The sequence below is a fragment of the Osmerus mordax genome, chromosome 3, assembly GCF_038355195.1.
Source record: "Osmerus mordax isolate fOsmMor3 chromosome 3, fOsmMor3.pri, whole genome shotgun sequence".
Lineage (NCBI taxonomy): Eukaryota > Metazoa > Chordata > Actinopteri > Osmeriformes > Osmeridae > Osmerus > Osmerus mordax.
Genome location: NC_090052.1, coordinates 5,098,488 through 5,123,200, shown reverse-complemented (window position 1 = coordinate 5,123,200; position 24,713 = coordinate 5,098,488). Strand labels below are relative to the sequence as shown.

At 41.2% G+C, this 24,713-nt stretch overlaps 1 protein-coding gene across 1 annotated transcript; it reads right to left on the bottom strand.

The window, feature by feature from the left end:
- Window positions 1-4,837: 4,837 nt before the first annotated feature.
- Window positions 4,838-17,565, bottom strand: zgc:100868. The gene is made up of 10 exons (XM_067233225.1): window positions 17,460-17,565; window positions 12,061-12,081; window positions 11,542-11,704; window positions 11,173-11,441; window positions 10,662-10,807; window positions 10,290-10,554; window positions 9,675-9,846; window positions 6,570-6,823; window positions 6,344-6,435; window positions 4,838-6,249 (listed from the first exon to the last, which is right to left on the bottom strand). Exons 1-10 carry the CDS (start codon window positions 17,512-17,514, stop codon window positions 5,914-5,916), a joined length of 1,773 nt encoding a protein of 590 aa, XP_067089326.1. The 5' UTR covers window positions 17,515-17,565; the 3' UTR covers window positions 4,838-5,913.
- Between the last annotated feature and the right edge of the window lie 7,148 nt (window positions 17,566-24,713).

Sequence of the window (24,713 nt, the reverse complement as noted above, 5' to 3'; positions counted from 1 at the left end):
ATGATCGCATCAAAGTTGACATATTCTCCAAACAGTAATTATAATTTGACAGTATGTTTAACAGCAAGACTAGCCAGCTATTGAGCTATGTCATTGTCCCCAAATAAAATCCAGATTTTTATGAAGAAAATAATCGGCATGTTGTGTTGGCTGTACTGTACTGAAGTACTGTAGACCATGGACATATATATGTCTATGCTGTAGACTGTAGAACCTTGCGGTAAGGGCTTAGTTGCTATGACAACATCTGTTATTAGGTTATGGCATTATTTTAGCATAATTTATTAAGAAAGGAATTAAGTGTGTTATTTGTAACTGCAGAAAATGTTGACTGGGTTTTGCTTTTCCGCTAAACTGTCATTTTATTAAACGAGTGAGTAGATAACTCACTTCATTGACACTAGCGCCAGCCATCTGCGTTTGAGTTGTTGATAAATGGAAGTAGCGTTGGGGTTATATTAAGAAGATTAATAAAAACGCATACGCTATTTGTTAAGACAACTTTTTCAATATTTTATTCCTCCAACAGATATAGGTTTTCATCAGGTTTAAATGTATCAATCTTTTGCCGTTGTGTCACTATTTTGTCCGCCATCATTTATTTTTTTGCGAAGTGTCTTATTTTTCCCATAATGCCAAGCGCAACAGGTTATCTAAGTCAGTCTTACGTTAGTCACTGATAGTGAAGCTTTTAAAACAGGTAAATTGAAGTGTCTATGGCAAGTCAGACTTAAAGATACATTTACGTCTAAGACTAGGTCTGGCCCCTGAAAATGGACACCCCTGCGGCCAATCAGAATCGAGTATTCACCCAGACCATAGTATAAAACTTGTTAAGTAAACCGATTATCATACGACTATAAGACAGCAAACTAATGCAGCAAGCGTATCCATGTTAGCAAGGCCAAGGTTATGTTAGACATTGACTAGCTAGCTTGCTGAACGTTAGCCTAGGAAACACTTAAAATTCCTAAACATGGATCCTGCCATTCTCAAGAATATTCAATCATGTATGATAATCAGCTTAATAAGATCAGCTATTTCACTTATATTTGGTGGGCAGATACCAGACAATTGTTGTTACCAGGGTTGTTATAGTCCACATAGAAACATTAATGTGATTGGATAAAATTGGAAGAGACATCTGATAGGCTGCAGAGAAAATCTTTTAGAGAAAATGCATTTGTGAATCTAAGTGCGTTGGGAAAGTTAAAAAAAATCCACACTCAAATGCAAGGATTTGTAACTCGTGTTCATCTGATTTGAAACTCGTGTTCGTCAGGTTGCAAATAAATGTAATGGGGTCATTTATTTGTGAATCACAAAATACATTTGTGAATAGCGTGACATTTATTTGTGAATCACCCAATGCGATGTGACACTATAGTAAAGGTCTGCGGACGCACCTACCACACAATAATGCTGCTACACAAGGTGTTAACTGAAGCTTTCTAAAAAGCTTTGGCACTGAGATGGTGTAATGACTACAATGCTGACGTACTAAGCCACTCATCCCATTGTGACGTGTGGTCTTTGTTTTCAGTCACAGATACAGCTTCTGTATTTTGTATTTTCAATCATCAAATAATATTTTGCCTCCAAACACACTGCATCTGAAATATTGGCCAATCAATTACCATAAATAATTGTAGAAATGGAGGTGCCTGAAATAGCACTTATGTGTTATGCATTTCAGCATCACAAGAGAAATATTTATGAATATATTTATCTATCTATCTATCACTAGATAGATAGATAAGATACTTTATTAATCCCGTGGGGAAATTCAGGTATCTCTCACAGCTCTCATACCAACAATAACCACAGACAATATGTGGGGAGTCAGGTGGCTGAGCGGTTAGGGAATTGGGCTAGTAATCCGAAGGTTGCTGGTTCGATTCCCGGCTGTACTAATGACGTTGTGTCCTTGGGCAAGGCACTTCACCCTACTTGCCTCAGGGAGAATGTCCCTGTACCTACTGTAAGTCGCTCTGGATAAGAGCGTCTGCTAAATGACTAAATGTAAATGTAAATATGTACAGACAACACGATACAATACAAACAGACAACACAACACAACAAGGCCATGTACAGAGTAGATAAGATAAAAACGTAGAACGTAGGGTGCTGAGCTGCCCGCTACGGAGGCGGCTGGACTGTCCTGCCAGGACACGGCGGAGGGGATGACCGACACCACCCACGATGGCCAAGAGCTTGCCCCGCATCTGTATCTTCACAACAGTCACCGCCTTCAGGCCCGTAAAGATTACACCTGCAGCCCCCGCACCGATGGGGGGGGCCTCGCAGGCCCCCCGTTTATTTATTTTTTTATCCAATTTGAATTACATGGGATTTCTTATTGTCTTGTCTGTGTTTCCAGAGTTGATATAAAAATAAAGGAATGTATATTTAATTGTGCTTTCTTTGTTAGCTAGGTAAGTGACATGACGAAGTAGGTCAGATGGTCACACAGACCGGCGAGCCTGCTGCAAATAGGTAGCTAACTGTAGCGTAGCGTAGGAAAAATGAAACACACATTTAAAAGCGGTGCCCAAAAGCAGCATTCAAAACAGAACATTTCGGAATTAAATGCCAAACTTCCCAAAATTACAAATTTATTTTTCGACCAGCCGGTGAAGGATGCACTCATCTGCCAGAAGAGACAGGTATTGTACTGTTTGTTATAGCTAACATTACTGTACCACATACCTAACGTTAGCCTATACTTTGACAGCTGTACTGCTCTGTCTGTGTTGTGCTTCCTAGCGTTAACAGAGCCTCCTTTCCAAGAACCAGGAAAATTAGCCTTGCTCCTTTATTGACTTCCTATCAAGCTGACAACATTGAAATGGAGTGAAACTACAAAAAAAAGATAAAGTAGAAAAAGTTCTTAATTATAAAATATATTACATAACTGACATTATTAGCAAACATGTCAGGTCTGGCCATCCTTAGCATAGAAAATGAATGTGCGCGCAGTTTAGATGTAAAGAGTGTGGTAAAAGACTTTGCACACAGATTTGCTAAAAGACGCGCACATGTGTAGGCTATTCACCTGCAAACCGTTTGAGCGTTTTTTTCTTATTGAGGGGGGGGGGGGGGGGCTCATGTGTTTCCGTTACGGGCCTGTAAACAACATATAACACACGTCTTTCTGTGTGGGTCGCTACACTATTTTTGTACTTGCTGCTAAGATTCCTTGATGAGATGCCTTATCAATCTATTAACGTTACATAAGATTAACACTGCAGTCAGATAGCTACCCTGTTTGCTATTGTATATTGCCTGTTTGAAATAGGCCTACGTATTTCAGAGTAGGGATAGCCATAATCTAGTAACTTAAAGGCTGGTAGTTGATTGAAGATAATAATGGGGATATGTTTAAGATTGAGATTAGACTCAAATGTGGGTAATTGGATGTGTAGGCCTACATGTTATTTTTGCATAGGGTTCAATTCAAACAAAGGGTGAGATAGCAGAATTCTTCAAAAAGCTGAGCAAACAGGATCAGGTGTAAATAGGCCCAGTCCTTGCACCAGCCCAAGACCTCAGAGCAGCTCCCTACTGTAGGCTACAGGCACCAGGTCAGAGCATACTAGGCAGACAGTCACATGCCAAGTTTAGCTTGTGTTTGTAGGCCACACATGTAAGCCTACACAAAAGTTTTTTTCCGATTAAGCCTCACTTCAAAATGTTGGTTGTTGATTCATGTGTTCTTGTTTTGATGGCTGTGGCATTTTTTGTGTGAGTATACACTAATAGTTATGTTTTAATGTAAAAGAAGGATCTAACCTCTAACCTGGTAAACCCAGAGAATATATTCATGAAAACAGAGTGACCAAAGTCTCTCCAGTTTGTGAGTAGCCTACAGTACAGTGTGTGTAAGAAAAAAATGAGTTGGAATTCAGATGTACAAACACAGTGTATTCATAGTAAATGTAGAATTTGATTAAAGTAACCCTAGTGGACCATACTAGGCCACACTGAATAACTCAGGCTTGAGTGAATTTGAATTTCTATTTCTCATCAGCAATCATATTAATAAGTTACACTGCTTAGATGCCAGGCTAAGGTTACACACATATTTTCAGTCATGGTCTGTGGACCCCCTGAAGTAGCCCTGGCCACCCAATATATAAAAGTCTGGTTCCGCCACTGATGCTGAGACCAAACGAAATACTAATATGATTTCCTGGCGTACTGCCAGCTCTCTTTCTGCAACTCACGATTCACTAAGTGTTTCCGACTCTGCCACTTCAGCCAATTAACTTAAATGACATCATCTTGTCTCGCAGGCTTGAGGGCACATTGGTTAACTTGGAAATGTATTTTTCACTTTTTTTGGCGACGAACATAGTATAGATAATAATACGAATGAGTTTTGCAAGTAGATATTTTTTTCAAAAAGTAACAAAATATTGGTGGGGACGATTGTATCTTTCCCAAACTTTGGTCGTGACGAGTCCCTATGGTCCCTATGCAAACATACGCCCTTGCGTCTACCAATAATTAATTGATAGGTTATCTCAATGTGTGTTGATACCTTAAGAATTTAATTCCCAGGAAGTGCTCAAATTGTCAGTAACAATTTTAATGAAAAGCCAAATAATTACAACAAAACTACTCGCAGGTTAGTGAATAATGTTTTAATACAGATTAAACAATCATATTTTATCATTGGTGTGTAGATGTATTAATTTAATAAGAAAATGATCTAATTATGATTATAACCCAAATGGAATGTTATACTTGGTTAACTACTTATGATTATAACCCAAATGGAATGTTATAGTTGGTTAACTATTACATTTCAGAAATACATTTAACACCATTCTGATTAAATTATTATATTTAGTCAGCATAGCTTGTTTTAATTTATTAAATTTATGTTAATTAAAATGGTTAAATGGCAATACAGAAACACAATTGTTATAGTGATTTGAATCAGTGTAAAATCGTTTTTATAACTGTATATCTTTCATTATGTGCTAACCATACATGCAAGGAAATGTTTTTTAAACTTGCTTGTAAAATGATCTATTCTGTATGTCCCACCAATAGCCAGTGATGACATTTGTTATTTCCCTTAAATTTGCATCCTATCGTTTGTTGAGTAGGCTATGTGTGTCTGAAAGGTCCAATGACATGCTCAAGGAAACTTTAGATTGATATAAACACAGTGCAATCCAGCCATTGACTTCATACATTGCTGGGGATAAAAGTGTCTGCTAAATTAATTTATGATGTAAACATAACATTTGTGAAACTGCAGGTGCAATATCTAAGCCATCAAATCTCAGAAATGACTTTTACAGTAAAACCCTTTCATAGTAAAATAATAAATCATATAAACAAAAAATCAGAAAACTGTAAATCCTTCATAAAGACAACCATAACTCTCTTCTATTATGGAATACATATATGTGCAGTATGTCCCTGATAAGAAATAGCTTAAGTATACCATAATATTTGAGAGAGATTCAGTACACTTTAGTTGTAGCTACAGACCCTCAAAAGGGCAACATGGTGAATGCAGTGCCGATTACTATGACACAGGTTGGTTTTAGTGCTGCTAGCCATTTAAATCTGTGAAATATTTTTTAGAAATTTAAAGAATACATAATCTTTCACTATGGACTGTGAAAAAAAAGAGAAATTACAAACTGAATCTGACAAAGCTTATTCCAATTTAACCGCATTGCTTGAATATAAAATTGTTCTTGTAAGAACATGTTTGTCCTACTTTGTGGAAAACATTTGTGGAATATGTTTTCTGTGTCACTGACAAAATGTCCTTGAATGATTTAGGGCAAAATAGGTTGTAAACATTCATGACTGAAAGCAAACTTCCTAGAAACATGTTATGGAAAGGGAATTCTAAACTTTTGTGGCAGTGTTCTGGTTCATCAAACCTTATTTGAGGAAAAACAAGACACCGTTGAGGGACAAGAGAAGGAGAGAAGAGAAGGAGGCCTGTGCTGGGGAAGCTCCATTGACGGTGGTGGCAGCAACAGGGCTGCTGGTTGAGGCAGGGGACAACAAACCTCCTACAGTGGCTCTAATGAAGGTCCCATAGCGGGATACTTTGGAGAAGACCATAGGGGAAGATCCCTGGGCCAAGTCTGATAGTGTTTTGTTGCTGCTGCTGCTGCTGTTAGTACTGCTGTTAGAGTTGCTTGTCAGAGTCAACACTGCAACCTGAAACCATGCATTATTCTGCTTACACATTAGGGGACCACCTTCATCACCCTGTAAAAAAGAAAGGGAAGAGACATTATGGTTATCATACAGCTACAATACTGTAACTCTGTGTTAACCAAGGGCCAGTATGGAGGTACTCTACCTTTTGCAATGTCACAGCTCCAGTGCAAATGCTGTCAGCTGTTGATGCATTACCACAATCCACCACAGAGGTTTGCAACTCTTGCAGGCTCACTTGGGAATGAAGGAAAGACAGATTAATGCACTGAATCTTATTTCCATACACTTATTAATTTTATACATTCCATACACTACTTAATTCAAACAACTGCTCTGTACACAAACACATGTATACATTTTTCACATACCTCCTTGCCCTGCGCCCCAGCCAGCCACCCAGCATGTAGAGCCTAGGGTAACGATTGTGTTGCTGGTGTCCAGGCAAATAGGCTGGATGTAGTTCGAGAGTGTGGGTTTGGTTCCTAGTTGAAGAAGTGCCATATTGTTGCCCGTCAAGTTGCTCATAGTGATATTGGTTACGTTCAGGGTCACCTCGAATAGATTGGTTCCATTTTGTTTCAGACTTCCCAAGACGACCATCCAACCAGAGGCCTTTGGCTGGCTGGGTAAAGTGCAGAAATGAAAGAAACAATACAACCTAATGGACTCCTTTAAGTGATTACGATTTATTTGTTGGTTTTTCTGAAGACTAAATCTGAACACGAACAGTTGACTGATTTTTTCAAAGTAATATACCACAGAAGAGAGAGGAAGGGTGTGGTTGACAAATATTACCACGTTATTTAAGTCAACTAACTAACCTAAGCCAAATTTGTGGTATCGTGGAATTTAACATTCTTTTTTATTTTATACTTACCAGTAGGGATGGGACGTATGGCACTGACGCATCGATGCTTGTGTCGCAAAACCAATACGCACAGTTTCGAAAAAGTGTTTTGGAGCTTGTATCAAATTACGAAACCACGTGATAGATGACGTTCAATGCTTCAAACGTCACAAACTGGTTCGAAGTTTTGCCGCTCTTCTGAACCAGAGCAATGAAGGAACGAAGCCACTGCTTCTTGTTAAAGACAAATCTCACATTGCTAGAGAAGCAGCACCAGGCATTGCTCGAGTTTCTTCCATCAGTCATTATTATTTAGCCAAATCCGTATCTTGGAAGTCGCTTTGGATAAAAGCGTCTGCTAAATGAATAAATGTAATGTAAATGTAATGTAAATGTATTGTAATAATTATAAATCCGTGCACTTGAGTGTTGTGTTATTTTATTGAAATGAAACGTAACATGATAGGACTAGGTAGGTCTATACAGTGCCCAGAAAACAAATGTTGATGATTCGTCAACATTGTCAACAGTAATAATAATTAGTAAAAATAAAGTCCCTCCAGTTCACAATAGGCCTACATATCACAAATGTTAAGAATAAGAAAAAATCTGTGTAATCTAGTTTAATTGATATAAAAACTGTATTGTATAAAGTCTGTCCACCCGCATCAACAGGTAACGGCATTTTCGGTGGTGTAGCTGATTAAAGCATTGTACGACAACGTATTGATAATGCGAGGCTGGTTACCCGAGTTCACGCCCCAGTGCAGGGAACCTCGGAAGATATTCTTTAACTTTTACTGTGAGAAAATTATATAATTCTAACGGCCTTCAGATGTATCACAACATTTTAATGTGTGAGCACTAATATCAGATAAAAATGAACACATGCAGCCTTAATTTAAATATTAAATAACTTAGGGTAGTCTACCGTCGGAGACAACCACTACGCCTCATTCAGACAGTTTAAACGGCTGCTATATGACGCTGTTCATTTTCAATGCGCCGATAGTTCGGCTCTTTGGGCCGGCACCATCCAGAAGAAACCACCAAAGCTTCACAAGGCATCGTTCGCCCATCCCTACTTACCAGTATATTCAACTAAGTAAGGCATGCATGAACATGGACATCGCTAGTCTCATTGTTTGTCATTGTTATGTATTTGACACTAAGGGCCCTATTTTAACGATCTGAAATGCAAGTATCAAAACGCAAAGCGCAAGTAACTTTGTGGGCGGGGCGCTGTTGCTATTATACCGGTGGGATAAATGACTGCACCTGGGGCAAATCTAAAATGGGTTGGTCTGAAGTAGCTACAATACTTAAAGGTGTGGTTTGGGGAAACGTGCAATAAACCAATCAGAGCGTCATCTCCCATTCCCTTTAAGAGCAGGCGCGCTTGTTCCATGGCGGATTGCTATTATAACGGTGGATTTGCCAGGCACACCCAGGAGTGGTTCACAGCCAAGGAGACCAACGTTCTCGTCAGGGCCGTAAAAGATAGAGAAGTGACATTGTAAGGGAAAGGCAGAGCAGTTTTATCATTGCACTAAGTTGCCCACTCATGCTTCTCATTCAAATTCTTAGTCTTATTTTTATATATATATTTTTTTTTAAATTGTTATATTTTTAAATAGTTTAGTTCGTAGAATTAGTTTAACCATTGTACTTTTTTACTTAATTTAAGACCCGTATATGTTTATTGTTTGCACCTTCCTGCCACAGTAAATTCTGTGTTTGTGTAACATACATGGCGAATAAACCGAATTCTGATTCTGATTGGGATGGGAGAAGAAACCCACCCAAATTAGCTTCGGTTAAACAGGCGTTGGAGGAAATTGCCACAATTGTTACAAATCAAGTTCACATACATAGAGATTTCTCATGAAAATCTTTTTAACCCTTGTGTTATCTTCGGGTCATTCTGACCCATCAGTCATTGTGACCCACCGTCGCATTGCGACAAATTTACCGCATACAAAAACTAACTGAAGCATTTTCTTTTAACCGTTGGGCTGTCTCAGACCCACCACATTGCAAAGGTTAAAAGAAAATTATTTTTATTTGTTTTTGTATTGTGTAAAATTGGGTAAACACAACGATGGTTCGTTATGAACCTTTGGGTCATGTGACCCGAAGGCAGCACAAGGGTTAATCATTGACATGAAAGAAATGTAACACAGCCATACAATAAATCAAAACAATGTAACGCAGCTTCGCAGGAAGAAGACCCTGGCCTCGCCAGCAGTGCGCACGGGCCAAGCATGCACCCTTAAAATAGCATCTGAATAACGCGCCATTGACCTTAGACTACGTTTTTCCTGGTCTGTGGCGGAATTGTTTTCCTGAAACTGCAAAATAGCACCAGGGAACCTTTTTTGCTGAACCGCCCCCGGGAGCACAAGGTCATTCCCTAATTTACCGACGTGCGTCTGTGGAGGGAAAAGTCTGCTTTGCGTCGAGTGCAAACTAGGAATGATACTTGCGTCGTTGACAAAGTCAATTGCGCTGGGTGCAAGATAGGGCCCTTCAACAGTAAGTATAATTTATGGTGTTGTTGTCTCTCTTTCTGCTGAATAGCTATTTATAGCTATGACAGAACTGAAACATTATTTGAGTATTTTACCTGGAGAAACAGCCAGCATCACTCATGACAAAGTTTTCTGCCACTAGTGTTCCTCCACAGACATGTGTTCCATTTTGTTGTATGCTGGCCATCCATGGCCATGTGCCAGCTGATGCCACAGAACTTCCTCCACCAATACGGGAATTCAAAGAGGCACTGCCACAAACAACAGCTACACAGGGATCAATTGAAAAAAGGGGACACCAAGATTAAAGACCTGTATAGTCCTTTGAGCTTTTCAATAATTATTAATTTGATATATATGCTACAGTCATCATAAATGTATAAAATAATAATTCCCTTATGAGAATTGTCACTTTGTGAACACTTGCCTGGACTTGCCAGCATTTCTAAGGTGGGATCTACACACACTGAGATGAACTCACTATAATATCATGTTTAACCAATTAAGGAATTTCAAGTAAACTCTGTTCTGTTTTCCTCCCAGTCCATGTGCAAATGAATGATTAATGTCCCTTCTTCTCCTGAAGTAAAGAGGTTTGAAGCCACATGTGAACATTTGCATGTTGATGCACCAAAATCATTTACCTGTAGAGAGCCTTTAAGCTGCTAATTTCACAATTCATTAGAGACAATGCTCCTATTAACACTCACGTTTAGGTGTAGGAGATACAGTGGTCGGGACAGGTGGTAAGCCAGGGCAGGTGATACTTAGGTCAGAGTCAGTTCCACTAGAGCTGAAAGTAACAAATCCTGGCTGGCTGCTGGTGATTATGCTGTTGATCCACGTCTGGTACTTGGATACTCTGGCATAGACTCCTGGGAATTTGGCCAGAGCACAGCCTTTGCCAAAACTCACCACTCCAGACTGGATCCAGCGACCATCCTGTTTGCTGACCAAGGGACCCCCCGAGTCACCCTGGAGAGGGTTTAACAATGTCAGGGATTATCACTTTTTAAGCAATATAAAAATGTATGTTTATTAATGATCAATTATCAAAAGAGTTACATTAAGTAGCATATTACCTGACAGGAGTCCTTTCCTCCAGCTGTTAAACCAGCACACAACATGTTGTCTGTGATAGAGCCCACTCCATAGTTACAATTGCACTGTCTGTTCCCCACTATAGGCACATCTACTTCCTGGAGATTCCTAGGGGAGGGGAGGCTTACTGCGGAAACAGACTTCATTTAATCAGTATTAAATGTATCAGAAACTTTAAGATTCATAATTGTAAGTTCAAATTTTTGTTCCTTTCCCTGTATATCAGTAAAACTAATGTTTTAGTCTTCCTAGAATTGTACACTAAACTATATGCCTACAATAATATTGACTTAATTTATATGTTGGACTTTCACTTAAGAAAATTAACTAAATCTGTCAAACTCATGTGACTCTCATAGTAATACTGTAGTAAATGTACATTTCCAGTCAATGGAAACTTATTCAAGGTATTGATTATCTTTATTTGGATATCTTTAATCTATGTCTGTAATACAGTTGTCTAGTATTTTAAGATACCTCATGAGTGCTCACCGTCTGAATTAATAGTCCCCCAACCAGTGACCCAGCTGACAATGCCTGCATTGTAGGTGCTGCCAGGTGCTGCTAAGCAGACAGGCTGGATATAGTTGGTAAAAGTCACAGCAGAGGACAGCTTCAGCAGACACATATCATTGTCGCTGGTACTGTCATCATAGTTGGGATTGCAGATGATCTTTGCTACTGAGCTGGACACCTGGTTTTGATTGGGTTGATCCAGGCTCTTAGCTCCCAAGATGACCTGCAGATTTGATGGGTCGGTGCTGGGGGAGGGGTGGGTAGTTGTTAAGTATATCACAAATAAATGTAGAAAATGTTTTGGTTAAACACAAAATGGTACTGTAGATTTGTATGAATCCTTACTTGGGGAAACAGTGAGCAGCAGTCAGAACCCACTGGTTGTTGATGAGAGATCCTCCACAAAAATGGAAGGCTGATCGTTGTAGACTCACCTGCCAGGGCCAGCCTCCCACTGGGGCATCCTGACCACCCACAATCTTGGAGTTGAGTGCAGCCTGGCCACACACTGACAGCAAAAGGGTGTTGTGTTATTATCCTTATGTAGCCTAAGTATTATAATATTTTCAAGAGAATACACAAGATTTACTAAAAAAGGAAGCACCTGCAAAAAAAATGTCTTTTTTTTGCGGTGGACAGTATGCATCTTCCTTTGCTGTCATTTATAAAGTATGTCAGCCTTGAAGCCTTGCTTTTAAGACCCTCGCCCTACATTCTAGGGCTCAGCCAATGCATGGTCAACATACACCAGTTCTATTGAAATGACCTTTATGTAGACCGTGATCCATTGTTCATCCATTGTCCAAGTATTGTGAATATGATTAAGACCGTAGAAATGAAAAGATTGATTGAAAATAAACTTACCATTCAACTGAGAGTAACACCCTGAAAAAGGCATAACACCAGGTATTTAGTTTAGATTTATCTTCACATGAATGTCAGAAACGCTCCTGCTAGGTTAAGAACATACAGTTGTAACAGTTGGCAAGGACCTTGAGATCCTTCTCTATGTCCTTCCTTTACTCTCTCTGCCTGTCAACAAATTAAATTTTATTTGCTTCAGTCCCACTGCAAAATCGGATCTTATCTCTGAGTTAGCTTATAATGAGGCTGGAATGTTGTAACACCTCTATTGTTCTCTATTGCCAAGGAAAATTCTGTTTTCTTAAAGCGCTAAACAACATGTAGTCTTCGAAGTGGCTGATGAGTGCATATATCACATGCAAATCAGCGGTCTATGCAAAATATACAGCTCTGGAAAAAGCTGGAGACCACTGTAACTTTGTCTTTCATTTTTTCAAAAGTTGAGAAGGACAATTTTTTGTGAGGAACGGAAGGGTAAAATGTTGAGGCCAATGCATATTTTACTCTTCTGTTCCTCACCAGAACAATTGTATCAATGATTGATTTTTCCGGAGCTGTACTTCACGAATCCAGGGATACAAAACAGACATGTAAGATGCTACCGCCAACAAGTATTTTGTCATTGGGTGTGCTCAAGCCTTCGGCGAGAGCACAACCTTTGTTCTCTCACATATATATTATTATTTGATTTTTTTTTTTTTTTTTTGCCCCCCTAAAACTCAGTCACTATTTGGCCTACATAGACAACGTAGGTGTCAAAAGTTTCGTCTTGGTAGCGATTGAGTTGCTTCTATTGGAATTTACGTTCCGTTGCATGGTTTAAGCTTCAGTTAAGTTTTTGTGGCGAAAAGTGAAGCTAACGGTGGCTAATTTGCTAACCACAGTCACTGACGTTACTAACGTCACTGCGTCACTAACGTCACGAAAACACGCGTGACTACCTTTGCCAGAACATTCGTTTAGCATCTGTTAACTTGGGGGATAGCTAGGCTAACTATAGCTTTACTGCAAGGCAGCTGCAGAAACGCCACAAGAAAAGAGGCCAGGGTGATAACTATTTACTCATTTTACTTTGTGATATGACACACAATTGTGATGTGTAATGTACAATATAAGCTGATATTATTAAGGAAGTACATCTACTTTCGGAAACAGTAGTCTACTATTTCACTGAAGTATTAGCATCATGACATTAGCCTGTGTTTCCCGGGCAACACATACTACAGTGGTCTATGATGTAGCGTTATCTGTTTTCAATCCTTAAAATAAACATTCCTCACATATACATTTTCGTTGTAGGATTTATTCTGACATTAGAAAACGATTTGTTGGTGAAATTACCATTACCTGTGGTTTCAAACCAGTGTAGCTCACTGCAACGCTGTAGTTTACGCGAGACACAGTACAAAAACATCTAGCTACAGTACACAGCTGTTTAGGAAGTCAAACGGCGACAGAAAATGTTCGGCACTCCCCTTACTTAAATCAAAAGTCTATCTAACTACTAACCTGAACTTCATTGCCACAGCCTAAACGTTGTCAATCTGTTCATGAAAATAATTAATTTCAGCCTAAACCGTACAACGGAACGTTAAATCCAATTCAACCAACGCAATCGCTACCAAGACGAACACAGCAGTAGTCTAGTACTGTACAGTACCGTAGTAGTACAATTTACCGGGGCAGCTTCTCCACACAGGGCTATATCGTATTTTGCGTTGTTACTGACAATGATCGCTACCAGTGAGCTTTTTATGAATGAGCAATTTTCCACTAAATAAATGTCAAGCTTATTTACGTTTTGGGGGGCATATTTTCAGTTAGCAGATGGTACCGTTTGAATCGCGATTCCATCTTCTACTGCCGGGTAACGTCGTAGAATAATCTTCAAAGGGGTTGTTTATTCATGAATGAATGCAATATGAGTAGGCTAAATGCCTGAAAATATCATGAGAAGGGAAAAACTTAAAATGACGTTTAAATCATAGAGATTAGGTCCATTTTTACACCGGTCTGCACTAATGTCACGAAAACACGCGTGACTACCTTTGGCAGAACATTCGTTTCGCATCTGTTAACTTGGGGGATAGCTAGGCTAACTATAGCTTTACTGCAAGGCAGCTGCAGAAACGCCACAAGAAAAGAGGCCAGGGTGATAACTATTTACTCATTTTACTTTGTGATATGACACACAATTGTGATGTGTAATGTACAATATAAGCTGATATTATTAAGGAAGTACATCTACTTTCGGAAACAGTAGTCTACTATTTCACTGAAGTATTAGCATCATGACATTAGCCTGTGTTTCCCGGGCAACACATACTACAGTGGTCTATGATGTAGCGTTATCTGTTTTCAATCCTTAAAATAAACATTCCTCACATATACATTTTCGTTGTAGGATTTATTCTGACATTAGAAAACGATTTGTTGGTGAAATTACCATTACCTGTGGTTTCAAACCAGTGTAGCTCACTGCAACGCTGTAGTTTACGCGAGACACAGTACAAAAACATCTAGCTACAGTACACAGCTGTTTAGGAAGTCAAACGGCGACAGAAAATGTTCGGCACTCCCCTTACTTAAATCAAAAGTCTATCTAACTACTAACCTGAACTTCATTGCCACAGCCTAAACGTTGTCAATCTGTTCATGAAAATAATTAATTTCAGCCTAAACCGTACAACGGAACGTTAAATCCAATTCAACCAACGCAATCGCTACCAAGACGAACACAGCAGTAGTCTAGTACTGTACAGTACCGTAGTAGTACAATTTACCGGGGCAGCTTCTCCACACAGGGCTATATCGTATTTTGCGTTGTTACTGACAATGATCGCTACCAGTGAGCTTTTTATGAATGAGCAATTTTCCACTAAATAAATGTCAAGCTTATTTACGTTTTGGGGGGCATATTTTCAGTTAGCAGATGGTACCGTTTGAATCGCGATTCCATCTTCTACTGCCGGGTAACGTCGTAGAATAATCTTCAAAGGGGTTGTTTATTCATGAATGAATGCAATATGAGTAGGCTAAATGCCTGAAAATATCATGAGAAGGGAAAAACTTAAAATGACGTTTAAATCATAGAGATTAGGTCCATTTTTACACCGGTCTGCACTAATGTCACGAAAACACGCGTGACTACCTTTGGCAGAACATTCGTTTCGCATCTGTTAACTTGGGGGATAGCTAGGCTAACTATAGCTTTACTGCAAGGCAGCTGCAGAAACGCCACAAGAAAAGAGGCCAGGGTGATAACTATTTACTCATTTTACTTTGTGATATGACACACAATTGTGATGTGTAATGTACAATATAAGCTGATATTATTAAGGAAGTACATCTACTTTCGGAAACAGTAGTCTACTATTTCACTGAAGTATTAGCATCATGACATTAGCCTGTGTTGCCCGGGCAACACATACTACAGTGGTCTATGATGTATCTGTTTTCAATCGTTAAAATAAACATTCCTCACATATACATTTTCGTTATATGATTTATTCTGACATTAGTAAACGATTTGTTGGTGAAATTACCATTACCTGTGGTTTCAAACCAGTGTAGCTCACTGCAACGCTGTAGCCTACTGTACCCGAGACACTAGTGTGAGTAGCTAACAACAACTCCTCAGCTGTTTAAGTCAAACGGCAACAGAACATGTTCGGCACTCCCCTTACTCAAAAGTCTTTCAGTAGGGAAACTATCTGACTACTAACCTGAACTTCATTGCCACAGCCTAAACTTTGTCAATCTGTTCATGAAAATAATTAATTTCAGCCTAAACCGTACAACGGAACGTTTAATCGAATTCAACCAACGCAATCGCTATCAAGACGAACACAGCAGTAGTCTAGTACTGTACTGTAGTAGTAGAATTTACCGGGGCAGCTTCTCCACACAGGGCTATATCGCATTTTGAGTTGTTACTGACAATGATCGCTACCAGTGAGCTTTTTATGAATGAGCTATTTTCCACTAAATAAATGTCAAGCTTATTTACGTTTTTGGGGGCATATTTTCAGTTAGCAGATGGTACTGTTTGAATCGCGATTCTATCTTCTGCCGGTAAAGTCGTAGAATAATCTTCAAAGGGGGTTCTTTATTAATGAATGAATGCAATATGAGTAGTCTAAATGCCTGAAAATATCACGAGAAGGGACAACTTAAAAGGACGTTTAAGTCATAGAGATTAGGTCCATTTGTACACCGGTCTGCCAAATGTATTCGTTTTGATTCAGCCTGTCAGCTGCCTCTTGCAGGGGAAATGAGAAGACATCATATTTCATTCTACACTTCACTCGTATTTTGAGTTGTAAATGAGCAGCAAAAAAAAGATGCTTTTAAATCTATGTAATCTTTATAAATAATAAGTAGGCCCGATGCATTTTTATATAAAATATACAGACCCCTGTGCAACCGACGCAAGCAAGCACACCCTACAATTTCCCCAGAAATTGTATCCTCTCTAGTTGTCAATGTCATTCAACACTTTATATGGCCAGATACAGTTGTTACATGTTATTGTTTACCAATGAAAATTCTAGAATTAATTGGGTGGTTGGAAATACTTTTCATACATGTAACTCTATTCTTTTTTTAGTTTATAGTGATTCCTATTGAAAACTCAGATATCAGTCCCCAATACATTGATTAAAACTTGTAATAATCCTGTAAAGGAATCATTTCGTCCTCATTGTGTGGGTTTTGGTTTTTCACTGTCTAGTCTTTCGTTTCTAGGTTCTGTGTTCTGGCTGTCATTTGGTTGTATTGATTTCACCTGTTAATCGTTAGCATGCCTATTTAAGTCGGGCCCTTTGTTTGTTTCATTGTGAGGTATTGTTTAGCGATGTACTGAGCCTACAGATATTTGAATATTTAGATTGTGTATAGACCTTTGCCCTGTATTTTTGACATCGAATATTGCCTAGCCCTTTGGATTCATTTTTTCCTTGTGTATTAGCGACCTGTTTCTGTTTGACTATGATTCTTGCCTTGTCCTTTTGGGAAAAATAAAACACATCACTGTGTACTCTCTGCGTATGGGTCCTCTTCCCTTTCTGGGATCTACCTGGGATCGTGACACTCATCATGCACATTGTGAAACAATTCAAAGTATTTGTTTAATATATGTCTAAATGGCCTACATATACCATTGTAAAACTTTATTACATTTAGTCAAAGTCTCTTTGTTGTCAAATGCACCGAATAACATGCATCATTCTGAACAACTTCTTGTGACATTGCACGCAACATCTACATAGTTATTAAGAAATATAAAAAAACAAAAATAACAGAAAAATATGCATGAGCATGAGTGTTCATGTGATCAGTAAATCAGTGTTGCTGGTTTAAGTACTTTAGTACTGCATTAGAATAAAAGGAGAACTTACCTTTTGCCAGGAAGGCAACCAACAGAGTCCAGCACAGTGCTTTGCAGACTGCCATGTTTCAGTTTGTAAATTGTTTAAGATATGCAGTCCTTTTAAACAAAACTTTCCCACTCCTCCCTCTATACCCACACCTCTTCCTCTATCAATTTGTGTACTCACCTGCCAGAGAAACCTGAAATACCTGTTTCCTCTCCAAATTTTTCTAAAACTCTAAACTCTCTCAAACCATAACCTTGGTTGATTTTGTGGATACCCATACACCTGGTAGGTTCATCACTTGGTTATGGTTTAATTATGAATTTCCTGTAACCAAATACCTAGTTTCTGTTGTGTTCCACTCTGTATTAACATCTGTGTTGTCACATATCCTATCTTTATCTGTCTCTTTCAACAGAGGAGACTTTGAAAACATATAGACTTTGAAAACTACATTACTGCCTCATTATTCTTGTCTGGTGTTCCTTATCTCCCCTCTCACAATTGACAACAAGTGTAGAAATATCATAACATGACTAATGCCACACTGTTGGTGGAAACACACCTTTTTCCACAACGCATACTCCTGAATCCCACACAACTTTCTGATATGGTACTATTTTCATGGAGACAAATCCATAATGAATGAGACCTTAATCAATTGACATTGCAGTTGCCAGTTGTAGCTGTCTCAGCAGCTCTTCGTTTTTAGTTCGTTTTTCTGCTGTTTTCTCTTTCTTTTTGTTCTGTTGTAGTGGGTTTGTTTGTGTTGGGATGGTGTGCTTATCTACCTGCACTAATGTTTTTTTCGTGGTTTCGCTTGGCCGGTTGGACGTGTTTTTTGGGGCCAGCCGGAGCAGCGGACAATCGGTCCAACATGAATTCTCACTCCCCCGCAGAATCTCACTCCCCTACGCGTGAACGCGCACTGCCTTCCTAGCGTATTGCTAGTTGTAGTTTGACGAACCGAGGCGATTTTTACAAGCCTAGGTTGAGGAAACTGTCAGTAGGCTATTTAATTCATGTTTCATCAAAATATAAGTTATGTTGTGCTGCACTTGAGAGCCTATACGATTTGTATTTCGTGCTACTCGTAAATTCTGAATGATTGTCTCAAGAAAATAGACGTACTTTGGAGCTGCACTAAATGCACTATATGCCAATTAATTGTCATATAATCGTCTGTTAAATTAGTATAGCTACATTATTTTACAAATTTAGGCTATATAAAAAGGCCCCTGCTCACAGGTCCCTCCTACCAGAATTCAACTTATATTTCCCTCTCAGTAAACTAGTTGCCACACAATTGTTTTGTGTTTACAATCATATCCATTTTATAGATCCTGCTTCCCACAGCCTAGTTTGTGTCTTCTAACTTGCAATGTATAGTGTTTGGTTTTAGTACCTGATAAGCCAAGCCTGGACCTTCCCTTTGTGAATGGCTAGTGAAAAACATATAATAATTGATGACATTTTGATTGGTTCCATCACATTTATTTTTATTTAATTTTAAAAACTATAATGATATATTTAACAAAAGGTAGAAAAAAAGAAAGTGAAAATTTAAATAAGAGTTTTAACAAGTCTGAGGCTTGATCATGAAAACAGGTCAGGGATGTTTACGGCAGGCAGCACAGACATATGCATCTCAGTTGGATTTTAGCACAACAGTGATGGAACCTTCTGAGGCAGCTGTCACAGCCAACCTGAGATTTTGGATAAACTTTAAGATTAATTTGTGGAATGATAATGAATGATCAAACATTAGGAATGGCAAAAACTGTCACTGTCACATATAATAACATTACCACTTATACAAAGAAATACCAATGCTTCATTATAAATGTGTCTAGTAGTGAGTGAAAAAAGTATTGTATTCAATACCAGTTGACAAGCTATTACCCAGTTAGTGTCGCCATCCAGATTGTCCACATCCCTGCATAGTTGGGGTGTGTCAGATCTTATAGCCCCAAGATATGGGGGAGGGGGGGGGGGGAGGATTTCGGCAGGTATGAAAAACAGTGTTGCCAAAATCCTACTCCCCTTCTAACTTTTACATTTATGCAACTAGTATAAAAAGCTTTTTATGGCACACTCTACAGGGCACGAGGAGCCACCAAAATAATTTTGGGGTGTGTCAAATTTTATAATCCCAAGATATGAGGGGGGGGAGGATTTCGGCAGGTATGAAAAAGTGTTGCCAAAATCGTACTCCCCTTCTAACTTTTACATTTATGCAACTAGTATCAAGAGCTTTTTATGGCACACTCTACAGGGCACGAGGAGCCACCAAAATAATTTTGAGGTGTGTCAAATTTTATAATCCCAAGATATGAGGGGGGGAGGTTTAACTCCACAGTGGAGTTAAACCGAAGAACAGTTTCTCTTCCGTTTTCAGATCAGGTTTTAATGGGCGGAGCCCAAAAATGCCCTATCTACATCATTTCGCCCTATCTACGTCAGATCACTGAATGGCTCCTCCTGCTGTACTGTTATTGTAGCCTACATCAGCTAGCTAGCTTCAGGATGTCTCCCACCACCCGCAACTGCATCTTCCCTGGATGCAAGAACTACAGCTGCGCTGCAACGCCATTTAAGTTCACTATTGCTAATGAAAGGAAAAATAGGTGGATAGATTTTGTGAAGAGACACGCTCATGGAAAGCTTCGGATAAACTCCAACAGCCGCCTCTGCACTGACCATTTCACAGCGGACAGTTTTAACATGGACCAGAGACAGATGGGGTTCACCAACACACGGCTTCTCTTGCAGCGCGGAGCCGTACCGAGCATCGCCCCTCTGGCCGTTCATCCTCCGGTCGCACCTGGACCATCCACCGCCGCCAGCAGTTCAACACTCAGTTCTGTGTGCTTGTTATAATTATACAAGATAACTTTTCCAGAGGTATCTCTGCTATGTGTTAGTGCAAACCGCTAAATTGATATTAGGCTACTCGGTGTAGAATGATGGTGAGATGGTAGCTAATGTGTTAGAAGTACTGACTTAACCTCTGTAACCCCACTGCATATTTCTGATCACTACTTTATCCAATTCTCTATCTCTCTCCCTCCAACTCCTTCTACCTCCCCTCCCCATGTAACTTTCCGGCGCAACCTCCGCTCCCTATCCCCCTCCCATTTCTCCTCTATTGTAACATCCTCCCTCCCCCCCATTGACGAGTTCTCGTCCCACCCCACTAACACTGCCACCGACACCTTGTTAACCACTTTAACTGCATCACTTGACTCTCTCTGTCCCCTGTCAACCAGGCCTGCACGATCTTCTCCCTCCTGCCCGTGGCTTACGGATGTTATCGTGAAGAACGGTCCACCCTTCGGGCAGCTGAGAGGAGATGGCGCAAGTCCAAAGGCGGTCTGGACCTTGATAAGTATCACTCCCTCCTCAAATCCTTCTCTTCTCACATAACTGGTGCTAAAACCCTCTACTTTCTGAACAAAATTAACTCTGCTTCAAACCCCCACAAACTTTTCTCTACCTTCTCCACCCTTCTTAACCCACCTCCCCCACCCCCTCCCTCCACCCTGACAGCAGACGACTTCTCCTTCTTTGAGAAAAAAGTCGCCGACATTAGCAGTCGGTTCCCTAAACCCACCTTTCCTACCCTCTCACCCTCCATGACTGACCCAACTAAATGTCTAAACTCTTTTTCTCCCCTGTCTGAGGCAGAGATCTCTGACCTCATTCTCTCTCATCGCCCCACCTCCTGTCCCCTTGATCCTATACCCTCCCCTCTCTTTCAAACCATCTCCCTCTCCATCATAACTTTTCTTCTCCATGTCCTAAACTCCTCTCTCACCTCTGGCACCTTCCCCTCTGCCTTCAAACAGGCTAGAGTTACCCCTCTACTCAAAAAACCCTCCCTTAACCCTGCCGTTCTCCAGAACTACAGACCGGTATCACTGTTACCCTTCCTTTCAAAAACAATTGAACGTGCTGTATCTAACCAACTGTCTAACTTTCTCTCTCAGAACAACCTGCTTGACCCCAACCAATCGGGCTTCAAGACTGGCCACTCCACAGAGACTGCCCTCCTTTCAGTCACCACTGCCCTCCAGTCTGCCAGAGCGGCTTCCAGGTCATCCGTTATCATTCTGCTGGACCTTTCTGCAGCGTTTGATACGGTTAACCACCAGATCCTGCTCGCCAGACTTTCTGATATGGGCATCACTGGCACTGCACTCCAGTGGATCTCATCCTACCTGTCGGGAAGATCCTACCAGGTTTCCTGGGGAGGCAAACTGTCAGGCCCTCGCCAGCTCTCCACTGGTGTCCCACAGGGCTCCGTCCTTGGACCCCTCCTCTTCTCTCTGTACACCACCTCACTTGGACCAATCATCACCTCCCATGGCTTCTCCTACCACTGCTACGCTGACGACACGCAGCTGTACCTGTCGTTCCCCCCGACCGATCCGGGGATCTCAGCTAGGATTGAGGCCTGCCTCACAGACATCTCCGCCTGGATGACCGAGCACCACCTCCAGCTGAACCTCGCCAAAACAGAACTTCTCATCATCCCGGCTAAACCCTCCATCTCCCACGATCTCTCAATCACCCTGGGATCTGCGACGGTGACCCCTTCATCCTCTGCCAGGAACCTTGGGGTTACCATGGACGACGAGCTCTCCCTCACGGCCCACATTGCTGCGGTCTCCCGGTCGTGTAGATTCACCCTCTACAACATCCGGAAGATCAGGAGATACCTGTCTGAGCACTCCACCCAGCTGCTAGTCCAAGCACTCGTCCTCTCCAAGTTGGACTATTGCAACTCGCTGCTCGCTGGTCTCCCAGCATGTGCAACCCGCCCTCTTCAGAGGATTCAGAACACGGCGGCCCGCCTGGTCTACAATCTACCCAGACGCTCCCATGTTACCCCGCTCCTCATCTCTCTCCACTGGCTACCTATCATGGCCCGTATCAGATTCAAGACCCTGGTATTGACCTTCCGAGCAGTGAACGGGACTGCACCCGTCTACATCAAGTCTCTCCTGCAGCCTTACACCCCCACCCGTCACCTACGGTCTTCTTCAGACAACCGCCTGGTGGTCCCACCGCTCAAGACCGCCCGGTCCCAACACAAGCTCTTCTCCTGTCTGGCCCCCCAGTGGTGGAATCAACTCCCCACCTCCATCAGAGACACTGACTGTCTCTCCACCTTCAAGAAAAGGCTCAAGACGCACTTGTTCCGGGAGTACAACGGTACTTAGGAACGGTTCGCTTGACCCGATGTTAGTTTCCTCAAGGATCACAATGACTCTTGCTTAGAGACTTGTTGCTCTTGTGGTTAGTGGTAACTGATTTAAATTTTTGTTCTCGCTGTGATATATTGTTTTATTACTGTTGCTTGCTTTTTTCCACAGGTACACTTGCACTTATAGCTGTTCATGTTGTTTAATTGTAACTTGTTTAACTACATGCTCTTATGGTTCTTCCCTTTGGCACTTACTTTGGTTGTTCACAATGTGTGCTTCATGTTTTGGCTACTTGCGATGTTTTTTTGGCTATCTTGTTGTTATGATCAGTGACCTATGCACTTTGTAAAGCTCTCTCTTGGAAGTCGCTTTGGATAAAAGCGTCTGCTAAATGAATAAATGTAAATGTAATGTAAGTAGCCTAGTTGGAGAGCTCGCTGTCTCTGGTGTCCATTTTTACTGTTACAGCCCAGGGGAACATTTCATTTATATGCATCTGTATGTTTCACTCATTGAACAAATAAATACTAATTCTATACGGTTTTGTTCGGCTTGACATAGCGTCCATTATCTGGGTCGGAGGTAGGCACTAGGCAGCGAGGGGCGTAGCTTCAGCTCCTTCAGGCGACACGCCCCACCAGTCTCAGGAGAGAAGACAATTTCACAATTTCAAAGCCTAATTTAACATCAGAATCAGAATCAGAAAGGGATTTATTCGCCATGAAAGTTTGCACAGACAAGGAATTTGCTTTGGCAGGAAGGTGCATACAATAAACATATACCTAAAATTTAAATATGTGGACTAGCTATACTAAGGGTACATAAACTAGCAGTACTAAGTGGGATTAGAATAGAATTAAATATACAATAAAATATAAGTTGCCGTAAATTACAATATAAAAATACAAAAATACAAATATTACAAAAAATACAAATGTACAAGATACCATGTTGTGGTGCAGTGCAAAAGCAGAGTGTTTTAAGCAATAAGTCATTTGAGTCAGTGTGGTCCCTTGGCCTTGTTGAAGAGGCCAACAGCGGAAGGGAAGAAACTGTTTTTGTGGCGTGAGGTATTGGTCCTGATAGGCCGCAGCCTTCTGCCGGAGGGGAGTGACTGAAACAGGGAGTGTCCAGGGTGGGAGGAGTCGGCCACAATCTTCCTCGCTCGCCTCAGGGTCCTCGAGGTGTGCAGGTCCTCGAGGGTAGGCAGATTGCAGCCAATCACCTTCTCAGCAGTGCGGATGATACGCTGCAGTCTGCTCTTGTCCTTGGCAGTGGCAGCAGCGTACCAGACGGTGATGGAGGAGGTGAGGATGGACTCAATGATGGCTGAGTAGAAGTGCACCATCATTGTCTTTGGCAGGTTGAACTTCTTCAGCTGCCGAAGGAAGTACATCCTCTGTTGTGCTTTCTTGATGAGGGAGCTGATGTTCAGTTCCCACTTGAGGTCCTGGGAGAGGATAGTGCCCAGGAAGCGGAAGGACTCCACAGTGTTGACTGGGGAGTCACACAGGGTGATGGGGGTGAGTGGGGCTGTGTTCCTCCTGAAGTCCACAACCATCTCCACTGTCTTAAGAGCATTGAGCTCTAAGTTGTTCTGGCTGCACCAGGTCACCAGGTTGGCCGCTTCCCACCTATAATCAGACTCGTCTCCACCAGAGATGAGCCCAATAAGGGTGGTGTCGTCCGCAAACTTCAGGAGTTTGACGGACGGATGACTGGAGGTGCAACTGTTGGTGTACAGGGAGAAGAGCAGAGGAGAAAGGATGCAGCCCTGAGGTGATCCGGTGCTGATGGACCGGGAGTCAGAGACTTGTGTTCCCAGCTTAACGCACTGCTTCCTGTCAGACAGGAAGTCTGTGATCCACCTGCAGGTGGAATCAGGCACGTTCAGCTGGGAGAGCTTGTCCTGAAGCAGGGCGGGGATGATGGTATTGAAGGCAGAGCTGAAGTCCACAAACAGGATCCTGGCATAGGATGCTGGGGAGTCCAGGTGCTGTAGGGTGAAGTGGAGGGCCATGTTAACTGCATCGTCCACAGACCTGTTGGCTCTGTAGGCAAACTGCAG

Excerpts from the sequence above, each read along its gene's own strand:
- zgc:100868 (XM_067233225.1), bottom strand. The coding sequence starts at position 17,514 with ATGGCAGTCTGCAAAGCACTGTGCTGGACTCTGTTGGTTGCCTTCCTG. Across the intron at positions 12,082-17,459 it reads GGTTGCCTTCCTGGCAAAAG|GGTGTTACTCTCAGTTGAAT; the intron begins GTAAGTTCTCCT and ends TGCCTTTTTCAG. Across the intron at positions 6,436-6,569 it reads CTGGGGCGCAGGGCAAGGAG|TGAGCCTGCAAGAGTTGCAA; the intron begins GTATGTGAAAAA and ends TTCATTCCCAAG.